An 18,553-nucleotide genomic window follows, 5' to 3' on the forward strand; every position below is an offset into this window, starting at 1 on the left:
GCCTATAGAAACAAATGCCAAGAACACTGAGGGAGAAAGAGAGACCTTTCGAATGTAACTGGAGTTTCAATGAAGACTTTTCAACACTTGTATCTGAAAGTTAGAAAATAAACACACAGTTGTACTAAAATGTTCGTAAGCTGACATGAAAAAAAACTTTTGATGAAATTTGATTTTCTTATTCAATATAGTTGCCTTTGAGGGAGATAGAACGACTCCAGCGGTCATACAATTTTTTTTTATGTCTATATTATAATACGATTTATCTTTAGCCTCAAAACAGGCCATCGGTGCTAAATTCCTTTTCAACGAGTGTTCTCTTGAGGTCTGAGAAGAGGAAAAGTCGCTAGGGGCCAGATCTGGAGAATACAGTGGATGCAGAAGCAATTTGAAGCTCCATTCATGCAATTTCGCCATCGTTTTCATTGATTTACGATATGATGCATTATCTGGATGAAAGAGCACTTTCTTTTTCTTTAAATGGGGCCAAAATACTGACACCATAATCTTGCTAGCCGACTGTTGTGGCTTTGCACGCTTTGTAGTTGGTTCACCACGTACAGTCCACTCAGATGACGATCGTTTTGATTATGATGTGAAACGATGGAGCCATGTTTCATCCATATTCACATATCGACGCATAATTTCAGGTTTCTATGATAGAACAGCTTCAAACACTGCTCAGAATCATCAATTCGTTGTTGTACGATATGTCAAATACGTTTCTTTGATATTTTTAGAGCCTCAGCTATCTCGATCAACTTCACTTTGCGGTCATCCAGAATTATTTTGTGGACGCCCCCTTTAGGGCGTTCACTGCGTCCATCGTCATCTGTCATCATTTCACCTCGTTTAAACTCAGCGAACCACTTCTCAACGGTTACTTTTCCTGGTGCAAAGTGCGATTAAAGTTTATTAGGCCAAACCTTGTCTTCAACAGTATTTTTTCGCCAAAAAGCTATGCTTCATCAAAACACGAAATTAATTTTTAAGCGTTTTCTTCAAACTAACAAAAGTTGTTTCACTCAAAATGTTCAATCTTACTAACTAATGATCTTGACAGCAGTGAATTTTGTACACGTGTCTTCTGAAGGTTAAGGTTAAATAAAACTCATATGGGCTCATTACTAGGAGCGCCATCTGTGTGTTATCCTTCGAACTATTCCGCTCACCTTATACACATGAACTCATATTTTCTATTCAAAAACGTACTGCAAGCCAAAAAAGCTAGTAAAAATCTTTTTGAAAAAATCCATTACGTCGAAATTGGTTGTAAGTGGTGAAGTTTGGACCCACAGAACCACTGCAGAACTATCTTCTGTGGTGATTCATTCTCCAAATTTTTGTAAATAGGAATTTGGGTTTGAGGGGTACTCCACTGAAAGAACCTTTGATTTTTATCCATTTCTGCTTCCCTTTTGAAAATAGGTTCAATCAATCAGAAAACATGGAGTAGGATGCCTGTACACTGGTAAGTATGGTGACTCATACATTTGGAACTTTTGTGCAAATATGTTGACTTAATTTCATTTGGACTTTTCCAAATTACGTTAGATACTTATACCGTAAATAGGCGGGTTGGATGTCCTTGTTCATCTTTCACTGCCTGAACCACTGTGCCTACCGGCCGTCGGATGCCTGCTTCCACGTAGCCCCGCTGTATACGGGAATGACAGAATCACTTGTGGTTCTGTTATTCCCTCAACTGACTGGCATCCCAACAATGGCTCAATCCTAATAAGGTGTGTGTATCCGTGCCGAGAGGATGAATGACGCTGGGCCTATCAGCTGTCACTACGGAACCTTCAAGATACCAGGCGCCCTCTCGTCGTAGCATCGCCTTGTCACGGTAATGCGGAGCTCTGCCGTGATTGACCTACTTTCCCTAGCTACTCGTGGGACTTTTATGGACAGAGTCAACTTAAAAATCCTTTCTGACGCTGAGTATATAGAGGAGATAGATGTCGAGCTTACGACTCCAACTGACCTCCCTGTAAATTTAGTTCAGGAGCGAGAGCTTCTCAACTCTGCAACTCCTGGTCCAATAACTGAACCTAAAAAAAGGTTTAGTGGTGCAACCAGGAAACGACTGAGTCGTCTCCTTAGGAGCGGGGTACCTTATAAAACCGCCTTGCACCAAATTCTTGAGCGGCGTACGCAGAATAATAATAATACATTTATTACCCATCAAAGAAAAAAACAGAAGAATATACATTAGTGGTGGTGCTATTAAATGATATTCTGATGAATAAATGGCTGGACTTATTGGTTCAGATAACAGTTGAAGACCGTTTCTGTTCTTCCACCAATGCCAAAGAGATATTTACAGTTTTAACAGATATCAATACATCAACGAAACTAAATGAGTAAAGATAAGTAAATAAAGAGAAGGAGGGGAAAGGAAAGCATAAGAAGGTAAGAGTTAGGGAGAGAGAGCAGAGCAATTTTTGAGGACTTCACTGAATACTTAGTAGGTAGTTTTTGAATTTGGATTTGAATACCAACGGCGATAGTTGTAGGTATGATCCATCCAGTTTATGCAAATTATTTATGCAGACTGCCATATTGTAGGAAAAGGACCGTTTGTATATTTCTTTACAGTGTGATGGTATAGTAAGAATGGTTTCAAATTATGGATGTCCGTTCTATAAGAAAGTTTTTCATGTAAATAAGGTGGAGTCTTTGATTTAAATATATTATGAAACTGGCAAGCTATATGATGACGTCGCCTGTTGTGCATATTTAGCCATTTAAGCTCTTTTAGTTTATCAGTAATTGATATACGACTGACTTTTGTAATACCACAAATTAGACGAACACATGAGTTCTGTACTTTCTGTATACGACGAATTTCGACTTGATTAAGGCAAGGACTGTAAACAACATCGCAATAATTAAAATGAGAAAGAACCAAGGTGTCACATAACATTTTTTTGAGGTCTTTTGATGAAAAGTGTCTTTGAGGAAAAATTAGCTTCAGAGAAGCGTATGCGATTCTCAATTTATTAGTAACGTGTTCTTTGAAGCGAAGTGTTGTATCAACTGTGAGTCCCAAATTTTTACAAGAAGTTTTAATAGGTATTTTTTGTCTCCAATTTTGAATATAACGTTATCAGACAATATATCTGAAGCATTATCATTTCCAAAAAGTAGAGCCATCGACTTGTTAGGATTGATTTTCAGTCCATGATCAACAAATACCTTATGCAAGGAAATCAAATCGTGATTGATAGACTCCGTGGCAGCTACCAAATCCGAGTATCTAAAAGAGAAGTATATCTGCGAATCGTCCGCATAGAGATGATATTTACAAAATATGAGTAGGTACGTCAACGAAGGTTGAGGTATAAACAGTGAACAGTAGGGGTCCTAAAATACTTCCTTGAGGAACACCTGATATAACTGTCTCAGGTGGAGAAACATACCCCCCATGAGCAGGTTAGCAAACGTTCGCGCTCAAGTGATGATTCACCAAAACCAAAAGCTAAAAAGCCCTGCACGGTTGAATCTAAGACATCGTCAGCCACACCTGCAAAAACACCTGCAAACACCTGCAAAAACCCTCATATGGGAAGGTTGTCGCGGGTATCGTAGTGAGAATCTTGCACCTTGACTATCCGACTACCTCATTAACGATGAAACAGCAGAGCATATACTTTGTGCCTGCCCCGCTGGGGAAAGAATCAGGTTTATAGAGTAGGGCAGAGCCGTACTCTTACCATCTGACATGAAAGACCACTCACCATACACACTAATCAACTTCGTTAAGAAGCTGGGTTTATTTGGTCGAGTGTGAATAGGTGTGAGCCACAATAAACCCTTGCGGGTTGCGGTGGAGGGTCGAATAGACCCACTCACTTTGGATCTAACCTAACAATCACCGTATGCTACTATCAACGTTCTATGTGTTTTTGAGCAGTCAATTCCATTTGTTACACAAAATTTGATGCAATTTTTTTTATCAATTCGAGTAGCCTTGCAGTGAAAGGCAAAGTACAAATCTAGTTCGGCAGTCGATATCGAAGCTTGGCTTTGCAACTGACCGCCCTGGGGACCCTCGTTTATGCTCGATATTCGGGGATTGAATCTTTTGTCGATTCCGTAGATAACGTCTTCGTAGAAAGAGATGCAATCATCATTGCTTATGTATTCACACCCCAATTTGTGTTATATTTTGTTATACTGCAGAAGTGGGGTAAAAGTTTAAGATGTTAGTGTTTTCTATAATATGGGAATGTGCTGTTGGAAATAAAACACAGATTCGGTTGAAATATCCTTTTATTTTTTCAGTCAATTGGTAATTGTCACTTTATGTAAATAATGTTTCGTGTTAGTGCATGAATAAGATAAGTTATATAGATAGATCACTGGTCAAAAATATATATCTTCACATTTTGGCATATTTAACTGATTTATATGAATTTACAAGTACTGCAATGGATTTGTCAACATCTCTGTAGTACCTATATAATTACAAAATGAATAACAATACTAAAAAACCGAATACAAAAAACCCTATCGTTTGAACAGAGAAATGCGTTCATTACTATGCACCACAATATAAAAATATCACCCTAACGCTAATTGCACACACTCCGATTTTGGACGGCCGACTTTGTACCGGTCGTCCAAATTCCAATAGTGAACCACATGTGGGACCTGGCACACACGCCGACCGGTGATCGTCGCCGGTAAAATACCGGTGAGCAGCCGTCCACTGCCACTGTATCGCTGGCAGAACTGGGAAGTAGTGGCGTACATGACTAAATACACTTTTGTATACTCACCGGTTTTTTACCGACCATTCCAGTCTCGAATGCTCGGTGAAATTGTAGTTACTACGCATTAACTTCGTTTTGGTAGTGCGTGCTAATTACGACAACAAAGCAACTTGATTGTTTGACCGATAAAAATCCGGTGAGTGTGCAAGAACCCGCTACCAATAAAATATTGGCCGATTTTGTACCGGTCGTCCAAATTACAATAGTGAACCACATGTGGGTACGGAACCTTGCACACACGCCGACCGGTGATCGGCGTCGATCAGCGGTAGGTATGTGTGCAAGGTCCCGTTCCTACATGTGGTTCACTATTGGAATTTGGACGACCGGTATAAAATCGGCCGTCCACAATCGGTGTGTGTGCAATTAGCCTAATATTATAATAATACCTTCAGATCTAGCAAAATATATTCGTTTCCTAATTTAAAAAATATATATCCATATAAAAGTTCTTCACAGAAACCGCAGAGTATTCAATAATCTCCCGAAAAATAAATATATTTCTACTATATCCATGTCCCTAAAAGTACCGACCGCGTGAAGAAATTTTTCATATGTTTAAGAGGGGCACATTCCAAAAAAATAAATATATTCAATTCTCATATTAAAAGCTACATTACTTATATTACCAGTGCATTTAAATCTCGTCATGAGTGTTAGCATAAAACCCCACACCTGACACCTATTGACGAGACAAGACAATTACCCTTTCCAATTTCTCTGCATGACACTTTCTAAAGAAAACTATATTTCTGTTATCATGACATGTAGTATACAATAAGTATCAGCAGACAATTTGTATATTAGAGTATGTTATCTAATCACATATAGATAATTAAAGGTTATTCCAAACAAGTGAGGAATGCATTTTATCAATGATAAACAGACCACTAGCGCTTAGTTTACATCGAAATTCTGCTCGCTATAACAACACAAAATGGCGGTGCACCTTATAATGGGTAAAGTTACCTTATCGTTTGCTTTTGGTTTCATCTTTGAACTATTCGTTTGTTTGCTATGTTGCATTTGATTCCCTCAAAATATTGAAACATCAATATCAATGATACAAAAAGAAAATACACATTTATTCCAGTCTCCTTTAACCTTCTGAGGGTAATTAGCTTCAAGTTGAAACCATCAATTTCGAAATCCATATATTGGTGCATATGAAGACGAGTACGATAATGAAGACCTTGGCTGGGAAGAAAATACTGATGGTGGACTTGTGCGAATGATAGCGAACGTGGAAGTAGTTTTTAAAAACAAACTTTTTCAGCGGTACAAAAATAAAGCAAACCAAAATTGCTCTTAGAACTCCATGAATGATGTTGATGGCATATAGTGTTCGGACAAATATAATTCTGACAAAGACAAACCATTACTATCACTCATGTGTGCGAAAAGCAATGTTACTCCTGATCTACACCCATTTGATGAGCAGGAATGTAGAATGTGAATAAACTCCATACGAATTTTTCGTTGGAACAGACTCACATCAGTCCTTTTTAGCGGTCGACAGATTACATCAATAACGCAAAAAACTCTGCTCGATGGGTCCCAAAAGGCAACATGCCTACTAAGATTCCCCATACCCGGATGAAAAAACGACGAAATGTACAATATTTTGAGGAACTCTCCTATGTATCAACACTTCAACCTAAAACCAAACAGTAGCAAACAAATTCTTACTCTCTCCCCACTCTACAAAGCGCTCCTATTCTTCCTCTGCCTCTTGCGCCATATCAAAAACCCTCCGACCGCTAATACCACCAAAACCAACAGAACGATTACTACGATTAGAGCCGTATTAGATGATGGACTTTTCTTGTGGGGCATCACTTGGACGATGCCGAACATTAGAAGTTCCGCCTCTTCGTTCAAAGTAATGGAAGTTCCCGCGTCTGCCTCTTCATATACAAAGGAGGCAGGAACGAAGTCTTTTCTCAAAGCTATGGGTAAGGATTGTGCAGCTTCGGATTTTCTCAAATTCGAGGAAATGGAGACCTTCTGGAATTTGATCGGTTTGGCGCCGTCGGTAGGTTTTACTAAGGCGCAAATGAAGACATCGACTGTTTGGTTTAAGATGGTCGTCTTGTTGGATATCGCCACCCACCTGAGAAATAAATCAACACGTTAATGAAATGAGTGCCTCTCTGGGTATTTTGTAAACAAAGTAATAATAACATAGTGTCTACAATAATCGATGTTTCCAACATTTTCGGCTTTAAAATATCTGTACAGTTTGGAAGTAGGTAGTCCTCCTCCTCAATTTTTGAACGTGCCAAATATCAAAGTCGGACAAAATTTGTAAGAAAAGGAATCATATTTGGTATTTTTTGATCATGAAAAACCAATGATATGAGATCACCTATCGCAGTGAGGGCGTAATCTTTTTTTTTAATAGAATGGAGGGTTTTGTGACCCTTTGTTCGAGAGGTATTTCAATTTTCTATACAACACCCTTCACCGTTTTGAATTTGGATAACCGGTGGGGGATTTATTGGTGTATGAATGTCTAGGAAAAATGATAATTCGTAAATTTCTCCCCAAAAGAGGATTGAAACAGCCCCAAAGTCAGTTATGCACAGGTATATCATATATTAATATCAACAAAAACATATCATTCAGAACAGAAGTATAATTGTTAAAATGGAACATCGATTATCAGAGAGGCGTTCTGTTTCTTCAGGCGTACCTCAAGGATCAGTACTGGGACCGTTAATTTTTCTTCTGTTTGTTAACGACCTTTCCAACCACATAAATGTTGGAAAAGTTACAATGTTTGCGGACAATACCACAGTTACTATCTGTGGAAATACTCTTGAGGAACTCCAGAGGAATATTAAACTTACTCTTCTTGAAATGGAAGTATGGTGTCAGAAAAATCGAAGAATAAAACGGTTTATATAAATTTTCATATAAAGAAAAAAATTCCTGAAAATCTTTATAGCAATATGAATCTTAGTGATAGTGTCAAACTACTCGGTACTTGGCTAGACTCTGATCTCAGCTTCTCTTCTCATATAGACTTTGTTTGTAAACAGCTCAATAAAGCATATTATGCAATTGTTCAAATGAAACCAATTTTACTATGCATTTGCATATAGCCACTTATCAAATAATATTGCAACATGGGGGCTATCAACTGAGTACGAAAGAGTTTTTATATCTCAAAAGACTTATTAGACTAATATTCAATTTGGAGGATAGGGAATCCTGTAGATCCAATTTTAAAGAGCACCGTATTCTACCATTCCACTCCATATTTATCCTAAAATGCGTAACATTTGTGAAAAATAACTTTGCTGAATTCAACATATAGGAAAGAAATAATAATTACTCTTCAAGAAAATTTATTCTTGATATACCAAAGCTATAACTGTATATAAATTCACAACAAGCTGCTAAAACTTATTAAAGACATTAGCAGCTATGACAATTTCAAGAGCAAAACAAAGAAATATCTTTTAGAAAACTGCTTCTACACTATGGAAGAATTTTTCGAGCACTGAATGTTTACAAGTGGTTTGTGTTAGCAAATATTTATGTACAGATATATGTTTATTTTAATATTTACGTTCCTTTTGTGAAGCTGTTTGTTGTTATAAGTTTGTAATTGTTATTCCCGACATCTCTATATTTTATATACTTATATATTTTACTCATTTATGTTAGTATACCTATTCTGTGACTTGCCATTTGTACTGAGTGTATTCAATATGGTTAATAAATACTACTACTACTACTACTATAACATTAAAATCAACAGTTCAAAAATAACTTTTCAAAACGCTCAAAGGTACGTACTCGTTTCCTTCGTTTCATAAAAGAGGATGTATGCATCTCCACCCACAAGCGATTTTGGTGAAATTAGTGACACGTGTGAATCATTGTATTCGTGTCACGTGCCAGTATAGGGATGTCTGCAGAATGCTGTATAATGTCCGCTGTAAGTAGACCCACTGTGATTCGAAAGTGCATATAGATTATAGCGACAAGGAGTCACATCATCTGCTGCATAATTGTTCATATCTAATCCATCCCAGAAAGGATCGAAGGTTACAAATGAGTGTCCACAGTGTGTGCACTTCATCGTGGATTTTATTTGACCAACGAAATTATCTACAATCTTAGAATTATAAGTACTCAAATAAATCAGCCATGACTCTTGTGCTTTTCCGCTGTCGCTCACTTTTTCGTTAATATCCGTTAATTCTATTAACGTTATCATGTAAACCTTCTAAAATATAACGAAGGAACTCCTGGGGGTCTTAATGCCCATGACACATGAAACGAGGAGCAAAACTCTGGATCTGACTTTTTAAGGACACTGTGTTTACTGCTCTATCAGATGAATCTTCTGACCACAATTCCTTGATAACTTCTGCGAGAGCTTTGGATTTTACTGTTCATGAAACAGGTGTTACCAATATTTTTCAACCCATTAAGTCCAAGGGTTTTGACTGAGGAATGTATCACTGATCCAATTGTGTGGAATTTGAAGTTGAATTGCTTGAAACTGAATTAGATTCATATTTTCGAATTTGTAAGAGACTGATTATTCCAGAACTTGTTTATTTTCCTCTACATCTTCTGAGAAAATCGGGAACTTGTCAATATGCTTACTTGATTATGCGTTATTCATAGAAAATTATGATTAGATTTGTAGGTTCGGGAATATTTATTTATTTATTTATTTTACGGGATCACCTTCATTTGAAAATACAATTAACAATTATATAATAAAGTAATATACTACATTACATTAACTTAAGTTATTATAAAATACATATCATAATACTACCATGCAGTTAGGAGATTGTTTTTGAATTTGCTGAGAGATATACCAGTTACTTCCAATTTTCTTTCATTAATAAGTCGAAGTATACGATCAACAGGGTTATGTAAGTCATAATTTGTAGAATGAAACCGTAAGTGAAACAAATCGCTGGACCTTAGAATTCTGTTTGGGACATTAAAATTAATATTTTCTTGAATTTCAGGAGCAACAATTAAGCCATTCAGTAACTTGTATATGAAAATTAGATCAAAGTGTTCCCTCCTTTTTCTCAACAGATTGAGATTGAGGATTTCTGAGACTTAAGACTTGAAGGGACAGATGTTTACCATGTCGTAGAATAAATCCAAGACATTTTGCCTCCTTTACCACAATATAGTTCAAGTGGTCTAAAAATTGAAGTTGTTCATGAAAAAAAAACATCTGATTCGAGTGGACATTCGATGTGGCATCATCCCTTTGAATGGCGACACTGATTCTTTGAATTAAAACTGAATAGGCTAGGTTGTCAAAGGTAGGATTCATCATTCTTCTACCGATTTCTTTCAACAATTCAGAAGCATGAGATCCAAAAACACCAAAGGTTTCAAATAATAGAATAACCGTACATACGGTTCTGGTTATATGTTATGTAATGAAAATAAAACCTATATTATACAGGGAAGTGTAGGAGTCGCGTTATGAAAAAGATTGATAAACACTGGTAAAGAGAATTGAAATACCTTCGTTCTTACGATATGTAGCAAGACTCCCCCCTTTGCATTTGAAAAAAAAAAGTTAATAGTTGTCTTCTCGGCGGCAAATGATGTCAAACTATTAGCTTTTTTATCAACAAATACTGAAAATGATTCCTTTTTACACAAATTATGTCAGACTCTGAAATCCTGACCTAACGGGTCACGGGACTATTAAATCCAGCTGATAGATTTTCAGTTCATATGTGTATTTTTTGATAACAAACGTTCACTGTAAGCACTGTCTAAAGATTTTTATTAATTGATGTTTCTTCCACATTGCGATGAGGCTACGGTAAGGTCTCCGTTTGGCCTCAGTACAGGTCTACCGTGATTGTAGGTGAAACGTCTAGCAAAAAAACCTGTAGACGGTAGCAAACAAGACCCGGAAATAGTTTTTGTTTAGTAGGTTTACTAACCTGTAGGGAGCGATGGATTCCTGATCAACTTCTGCTTTGAATTTGCAACACAAACTGTTGTCATTCAAACATTTCTCGCTAACCGTCTTATTCATGTCGCCCAATCCTTCGATTTTTTTATAATTCACATTCTGAGGCTGAATTGTTCCATAAGGTTTGGCTTCGAACTGGAAATAATCATGTAAAGAGAGTCAGAATAAAGGAATGTCTGAGAATCTGGTGAAATTGTTTTGTTGGTGAATTTGTTCTGGTGATTCACGTAGATATTCAAACATTTAACATTTGGTCCAAAACTAACCAAAACTATTAAAAATCTATGAACCAAAAGTCAACCAAGTCACCGACATTGATTGTACGGTCGCCTAATGTCATATTGAATATGATAAGAGTAAATAATCAAATTTAGAGCAAAGAGTAGAGTGACTGAAATATTCCAACTCTGCTTCAGTGTTTTTATCGGCAACTCCAATGACGAAGTTTCTTATTTTGTAGCTCAAAACTATCGGTCCTCTTTCAATAACATAAAACTCTACTACTCTAACTTATGGTTTTTCGGGTAATCACTTTAAAAATTTCAGGTTTAGTTACTTTCAGACCAAACTCTTATTATTTCTCAATATTTTCATTACAATAGACCCAAAACATCAAGTATTTCCTTGACGAAATGTCAACAAACTAAACAATAACACAACACTTCAATTGAGGATTTACTTACATTTACTTTTCGACTATCGCGAGGCTTCAACTGCATCTGCTCTATGAGTATTGTACTTCCGTTCAGAGCATCGGGAACTCCTTCAGCACTCATGCCAACAACACTGGTTCCATTTCTGTGGTAAATACCTGACCCTCCGTAATTATTCTTGGCGTCCCAAAACCCAGACACCAACAGGTTTACGTCGTTTCCTACTGAGAAGCCAGCTTCTAAACTGAGGCCTGAAATATTTCCAACACAGATATACAATACAATTCAATCCAATGATACCTCATAGTTGATAATTAAATTATGGATTGGAACTTGTGATTCTGTCAGGTGGTCTGCAAGATCACCCGACTTGATCCCTTTGGACGTCTTGAAGGTCCTCGCGGAAGATCGTATTGATAAAAGGAAAATTAAAGTAGATGTGAAGCTAATTTACAGGGAATGTCGGCAAATTGTAATGGTAGGCCTGTTGAAAAAAAAAATTTCCGTTAACCAGCTATCATCCCTACGAACAACAACCCTCAAAAAAAAAAAAACTCATCCCAATTTATTCGTCAATAAAGCTTTATACAAAGTTAACAAATGAACAGATATGATATTCTTGAAAATTATATGAAAAACATACATTTATTTATTTATTTAGAAGGAATACACACGGGAATGACCAAAAACAGTATTCACAGATATGTTATTTCTCAATATTATAATATATATCTATAAATAGTTTTTAAAATCGTTACGAATGTGAGTGCATGGAGTTAATGAAAATAATGTAAAAAATGATATACATAATAATGCACATATACATAAACATATATACACACAAATACTAATCAAGTCTGTGTAGCAAGAAAATGTTTTTTCAAGGTGTAGGAAAACTGTATAATATGTTCATTTGCAATCTAAAAACATCAACAGGTTTGCGAATCGGTAGAAAAATAAGAGTAAGAAGGGATACTTCGATAATAAATTAGACAACTTCGATAATAAAATAGACAACTTCGATAATAGAATAGACAACTTTCAGGGGATTTACCATGTTGTCATGTTGTAAGTCTGGATGCCCTGGGGCAACGGAGAAGGGGAGGCCTCTAATTTTTTTGCTATAAAAAAAAATAGTAGTTCAAAACTAATTACTCTTAAATATATATAAGAAAAAGGAAACCTGATGGATCCCTTAATTTTTTTATTTAAACTTCCCGCTAAGACAATTAAAATTTTAAAAAAGGGGGAAGCAGGCGAAAATCGACGCGTTCAATAGATAGTATCACTTAAAAATTTACATTCAAGTGATTTTGTTAAATAATTTTCAAAATTTTGAGCTACAAGAAAATTAATTGCAACTGAAATGCCGGATCAAATCAAAAATTATTAGTTAATGGAAACTTGCAATCGGGGTTTCCTGATATACCGATATCAATATTATTATGTTTGTGCAAGAATTCCTAGTAAAAATTCAAAAAGAATTGTTTGAGAGGAAAAACGTAAAAGTTGCTGGCCCCTCTCCTGTGAAAGCCCCGGGGCAGTAGCCCCGCCTGCACTCCCCTAAATCCAGCCCTGGATGATTAGATTAGTTTTTTATTGGTCATATAATTATTACACCTCAGTTCTATGACAAGTCAATAATATATAATATGAATGTAAATTACCATTGAAATTACAGAAAAGAAGGAGGTAGTTCATTAAAATTGTATGTAATACAAAATAAAGTAAATAATTATATAAATGAAAAAACAGAGATGCATAGAGATAGTATCCACATTAACGATAGTCAGTCAATAAAGCTGATGTCAGACGCATTCTCTGAGAGATGTTTTTTAAGTTTCCTTTTGAAATTAGTGAGGGCTGCATTTTTCATTGATTGGGGCAGTGAGTTGTACAACGATATGTATGAGTTACATCTTGTTATTTCTAGTATTTGGTTTGGTGTTCTAGTATTATCCTTGTTCCTAGTATTATACGAATGGTTGTTTCCATTTGTAGTAAACTTTTGTAATTTTTTTTAATGGGTATCAAATTGCAGTATATTACACATAATGGCAAAGTTGATATATTGAACTTTATGAACTAATTCTTTCAACTCTCCATTCAAACTATTCCAGCTGAAGCTCTGATTGCTCGTTTTTGAATTGTAAATATTCTCGAGATATGAACAGATCTGGCCCAGTTTATCAATCCATAAGTTAAGAAACTATGAAACATTGCATAATAAGCGGTATGGGTAGCTTCATTACAGACTCTATTTTTCATTTGCACGACCTTGCAGCATGGGGTTCCCAAATTCACTTTGAATCAAAAGTTATACCAAGACATTTCACATTATCAGAGGGATTATGAGACAACGACAACATAACTGGGTCTTGCTTTTACTCACACATGTGCTATTCGCATTGAACCAATCCGTAACTTCCCGAATAACTCGCTTTTCTAACTGTGATGACTCTACAATATTTTTTTTACAAATAGCGAAGGTCATCGTCGAATAACATTGTGAACATTGTCATTGAATTTGGCAGGTCATTGATATACATCAAAAAAGTAGAGGCCCAAGCACACTATCTTGTGGAACACCATTTAAGATCGTTTGTAAGCTATTGAATCCTTCATTACATAAAACAGATTTCTCTTTTTCTCTCATTTAAATATGATGCTAGAAGATTGTGTGCTATGTTTACAAAGGCATAGTATCTCAGTTTTTCCAATAAAATGTCAGTAAAGACGCAATCGAACGCCTTGCTCAGATCGAGGAGTATGCCAAGTGTTAGGAAAAGGCCCAGGCGAAGCTCTCTGGCTCAAAGAGACAGGCTTGTCTGACCATCAGTGATGCCATCAGTACCACACCGTCAGCGGCTATGGAGATCCTTCTAGATGTACCTCCTTTATTTATTTATTTATTCATTCTAAATTCGGGACACATACAGGTAAAGAACCCAAACAAGTATCCACTAAAATACAGATTGTGCTAACAATCTGTATTTTAGTTCAACAGGTAAATGATCTAAATGCTTAACCTAAAACATAAATGATTAAAAATTGAATATTTTCCTTATGTTACTTTTATACATTTGTAAGGACATGGAGAAAACGTCCAAATTGGAACAGTATCTGTTGAATGAGTCTGTAATTCTATTTATTGGAGAGTTTTTCCCCACATTGGTGTTTTATGTGGAAGTAGCTAATAAATATTTATTCCTTGTGTTTCTCTGGGGTACATGAAAGGACATCATTGCTATCAACTCAGGCGAGTCAATAAGATTCGTTAAAATTTTATAGCCAAACACTAGATCCGAAGTGATTCTCCGTTGTTCTAGAGGCTGAATGTTATAATAGTTACGGATTTCATTAATACCGTGAGTTACATAGACATTAGTGATTCGGAAATGAAGATGTCTAACAAACCTATTTTGCAGTCGTTCTAAACGCAATTTGAATGTATTATAGCAAGGATTCCATATAATGCTAGCGAAATTCAACTTGCTATAAACAAATGCATAATAGATAGTTTTAATAGCGGCTTCGTTGTTGAAGTCTCTGCACATTCTATTGAAGAAACCCAGTGTTCTGTTGCTTCTATTTATGACATATTCAACATGGCGATTGAAATTCAATTTTGTATCAAAGTATACTCCAAGGTCCTTGATATATTCTACTCTATTTAATGCAATACTATTCAACAAATACTGAAACAATATGGGTGAATGATTTCTATAAAACGAAATACATGTACATTTTTCCACGTTGAGTTTCAGCTTATTCATATCACAATATATTACAAATCTGGCAAGGTCTTCCTGAATTTTTAAACAGTCTCTTATGGAGGTAATTTTTTAAAATATTTTCAAGTCGTCCGCATATAACAAAATATTAGAATAAAGGAAACAAGACTGTATGTCCTCCTCTCCACATTTTTCTGGACAGAGAGGCTAGAACAATTTAATGCAACAGACTGTTGGTTGACACTGGAAGTCACAGCATTCTTGAAATGACCTCTGACTTTATGCCTCCAACTATCAACTACGAACTGCCTTATAAAGTACTGTTCCCGAGTAGAGAGGACTGGATCCTCCAGGAGAAGGAAATATTAAGAGCAGATAGTTGTTGGTTCACAGATGGATCAAAAACACCTTCCGGTTCTGGTGCAGGTGTTTTCAGTCGCAGACCCAGGACAGAGATATCAACCTGCGTAGAAACCTATGCGACTGTATTTCAAGCGGAAATTTACGCTATTGAATTGTGTGCAGAGAGATTGGAAGAATCCAATCTCATACACAAGTCAATATGAATATTCTCGGACAATCAAGCGGCGTTGGAAGCTCTTGGCTTCTACTGAGCAGCGTCTAAATTGGTAGCAAATTGCCAAAAACGACTGTCCTCGATAGGAAGACTTAACCGATTGTCTCTGGTCTGGATTCCTGGCCATACTGGCCTGGAAGGCAATGAGGCTGCTGATTCCATTGCAAAGGAGGGTGCTGCAAGCAGCTTCATCGGACCAGAACCTGTCATTGGCATGTCATTGCCAAACAAACATTGAACACATGGATGGCAAGAAGATTTATGGACTACCGGCAGAATCTTCCAGGAATGGCTCATTCCAAGGCGTTTATTAACCCTTCGAAGCTTGATACCAAACAGTTGTTGGACTACAGTGGGAATGAACTACAATGTCTAACAGGCCTCCTTACAGGTCACTGTCATTTGAATCATCATATGCAGAGACTCGAACTGTCGGAAGACAGTGTGTGTCGCCTCTGTTTGGAAAAATGATGAAACAGCAGAGCACATACTTTGTGTCTACCCCGCTGGGGACCGAATAAGGTTTTTAGAGATCGGCAGAGCCGTACTCTTACCATCGGACCTGAAAGACCACTCACCATACAAACTAATCGGCTTCGTTAAGAAGCTGGGTTTATTGTGTCGAGTGTGAATAGGTGTGCGCCGCAATAAACCCTTGCGGGTTGCGGTGGAGGGTCGAATGGATCTAACATAATGCCAAGTATTGATTCTTTGTTTTCGAAACCTTCAATTATGAAATCGACTAATTCGAGCAATGCTTTCGACGTGCTTCTTCCTTTCCTGAATCCAAACTGTCTGTCGCTCAAGATTTTAATAATTTATCATTCTCATTGCCATTATTTTTCTACAATTTTTGCAATGACTGGAAGTAGTGTAATTGGTTTGTAGTGTGAAGGAAGATTGTTTTATATATCTATCCAAATTTAATTAAATTTTATTGTATGTTCATTTCTAGGCTCAATAATAAAGGTTCCCAATAAAGTTACTGTGGCTCCATCTGTTAACAAAGTCAGGGATCTAGGCACAGAGCCACAGTATGACTGTTAGTGGTGAATGGACTGAAATGTGTTCTGAAATCACTACCACTGTAGAGTTTGGATAAATGACTTCAGCCCTTCAGCAGGAAATTGGACAACCCTTGAAAATGTAAAAAAAACTAAAATCGCGTATATTCTCATCTTGTTTATTATACTCACCAAATTCGAGTGGCAGACTATTTACAATCGAAGTTGTCATGATGATATTATCGTGTTTCAATTCTTTTGGAATCTCGTAGAGCATATCGGTGTCGAACAAAACGGAAAATGTGACGGTAGCAGCATTGATTTTCGCATCGAAAACGCACGCCTTATCGTCCGCTGGTGGCGCAGAGAAAGGAGTTTCTCTGTACAAGTGTCGTTTTCGACATCTATAAAAATAACAACATCAGCTGGACCTTCAACAATATTTTCAATCCAAAACAAACACTGCTCTGATAAACTATACAGTATAGATCATCTCCAGTTGACGCCAACTTAGTTGGTGAAACGACAGTCGACAAGAATGTTGCAGTTCTGGTGCAGTGTTTATTTTAGAATTATTCTACGACGGTAGTTTTTTCATGATAAGTTTGCACTGGCATCGTGAAAAAGCAGACTGTGATATTATCAGACTGTCAAAACTTGAAGTGAATAAAATGTAAAAAGTTTTATGATTATTCCCTCATTTGCCATCTTGAGGGGTGTAGTAGCGGCGGTGTTTTGAGAAAAGACGATATCAAAGGGACATCAAAGAGCTACATCAAATGGTATGTGATATGTGTAAAATAGTTAAGTCTACTAATAATGAAGTCATAAAAAACAAATACAAACAACTTAAATACCTATATGAAGAGCTAATAAAAAAAACTAAAACAGAGTACAATAATAAACGAATCTTGAATGCAAGTAATGTAAACAAGGAGAGCTGGAAAATTATTAATGAAAGTAGAAACATCACAAAAACTAGAAATACAATTGAACTCACTAACAACAATGATATAATAATAGATAGGGAAGCAATTGGTAATTACTTCAATGATTTCTTCATAAATATTGAGAAAATCGAGCCAAAAAAAGATATAAAATTAGCATCATTTTTTAACAATAGTTTATTTCTATACTCGACAACCCCAATGGAGGTTCAAGAGATTATAAAAAAAACAACAAAAACGCCAACTCCAGGTGTAGATGAAATACATGTCAGTGACATTATAGACAAATCATTCTGTGAAGGGATTTATCCGGATGCGCTCAAAATATCAAAATCTGTCCCGATCTATAAAAACAAAGGATCAAAAAATGAAGTAAAAAACTACAGAAACGTATGTCTGCAATCACAACTAGCAAAAATAATTGATTATAGCTACAGTACAAAATTATTCCTGATTTCCAGCACGGCTTTAGGCAGAAAAGATCAACATCTACTGCGATAAATGAACTCTGTGATCACGTATATATGAACCTAAATGAGAAGCAATTTCCAGTCTGCCTATATTTTGATCTTACTAGGGCTTTCGACACCATTAATCATGAATTACTTCTTGAAAAACTTAACCGAATAGGGATTAGGGGGATAGCCAATGACTGGGTTGCCTCATATCTAAAAAACAGGATGCAGGTAGTAGTTATTGATTCGGTAAAATCAGAACCTGCCCTTGTTAAAATGGGGGTCCCACAAGGATCAACACTAGCCCCGTTATTTTTCATCATCTTTATGAGTGATATAATACTTGCATCTTTGTTACCAAATAAAACTAGAGCATATGCAGATGATACAAGCCTAATAGTAGCAAAAAACAACCTTCC

General features: G+C 36.4%; 2 protein-coding genes across 2 annotated transcripts in view; one reads left to right on the plus strand and one right to left on the minus strand.

Moving 5' to 3' along the window:
- Window positions 1-18,553, plus strand: part of COX8 (Cytochrome c oxidase subunit 8) — a 324,402-nt gene that overhangs the window by 244,068 nt on the left and 61,781 nt on the right. The gene's annotated exons all lie outside the window — the stretch shown is intronic.
- LOC111517604 (vascular non-inflammatory molecule 3) overlaps window positions 4,261-18,553 on the minus strand; it is a 30,842-nt gene continuing 16,549 nt past the window's right edge. Inside the window, exons 6-9 of the mRNA XM_074181305.1 lie at window positions 16,925-17,136; window positions 11,448-11,668; window positions 10,733-10,899; window positions 4,261-6,894 (exon numbers count right to left, since the gene is read on the minus strand). Of these exons, the coding sequence (XP_074037406.1) occupies window positions 6,483-6,894; window positions 10,733-10,899; window positions 11,448-11,668; window positions 16,925-17,136 (1,012 nt within the window). The 3' untranslated portion in view covers window positions 4,261-6,482. The remainder of the gene's footprint in view (window positions 6,895-10,732; window positions 10,900-11,447; window positions 11,669-16,924; window positions 17,137-18,553) is intronic.

This window comes from Leptinotarsa decemlineata, unplaced genomic scaffold (genome assembly GCF_025532065.1).
Source record: "Leptinotarsa decemlineata unplaced genomic scaffold, Ldec_3_MD MMD2_tig00026307_RagTag_RagTag, whole genome shotgun sequence".
Lineage (NCBI taxonomy): Eukaryota > Metazoa > Arthropoda > Insecta > Coleoptera > Chrysomelidae > Leptinotarsa > Leptinotarsa decemlineata.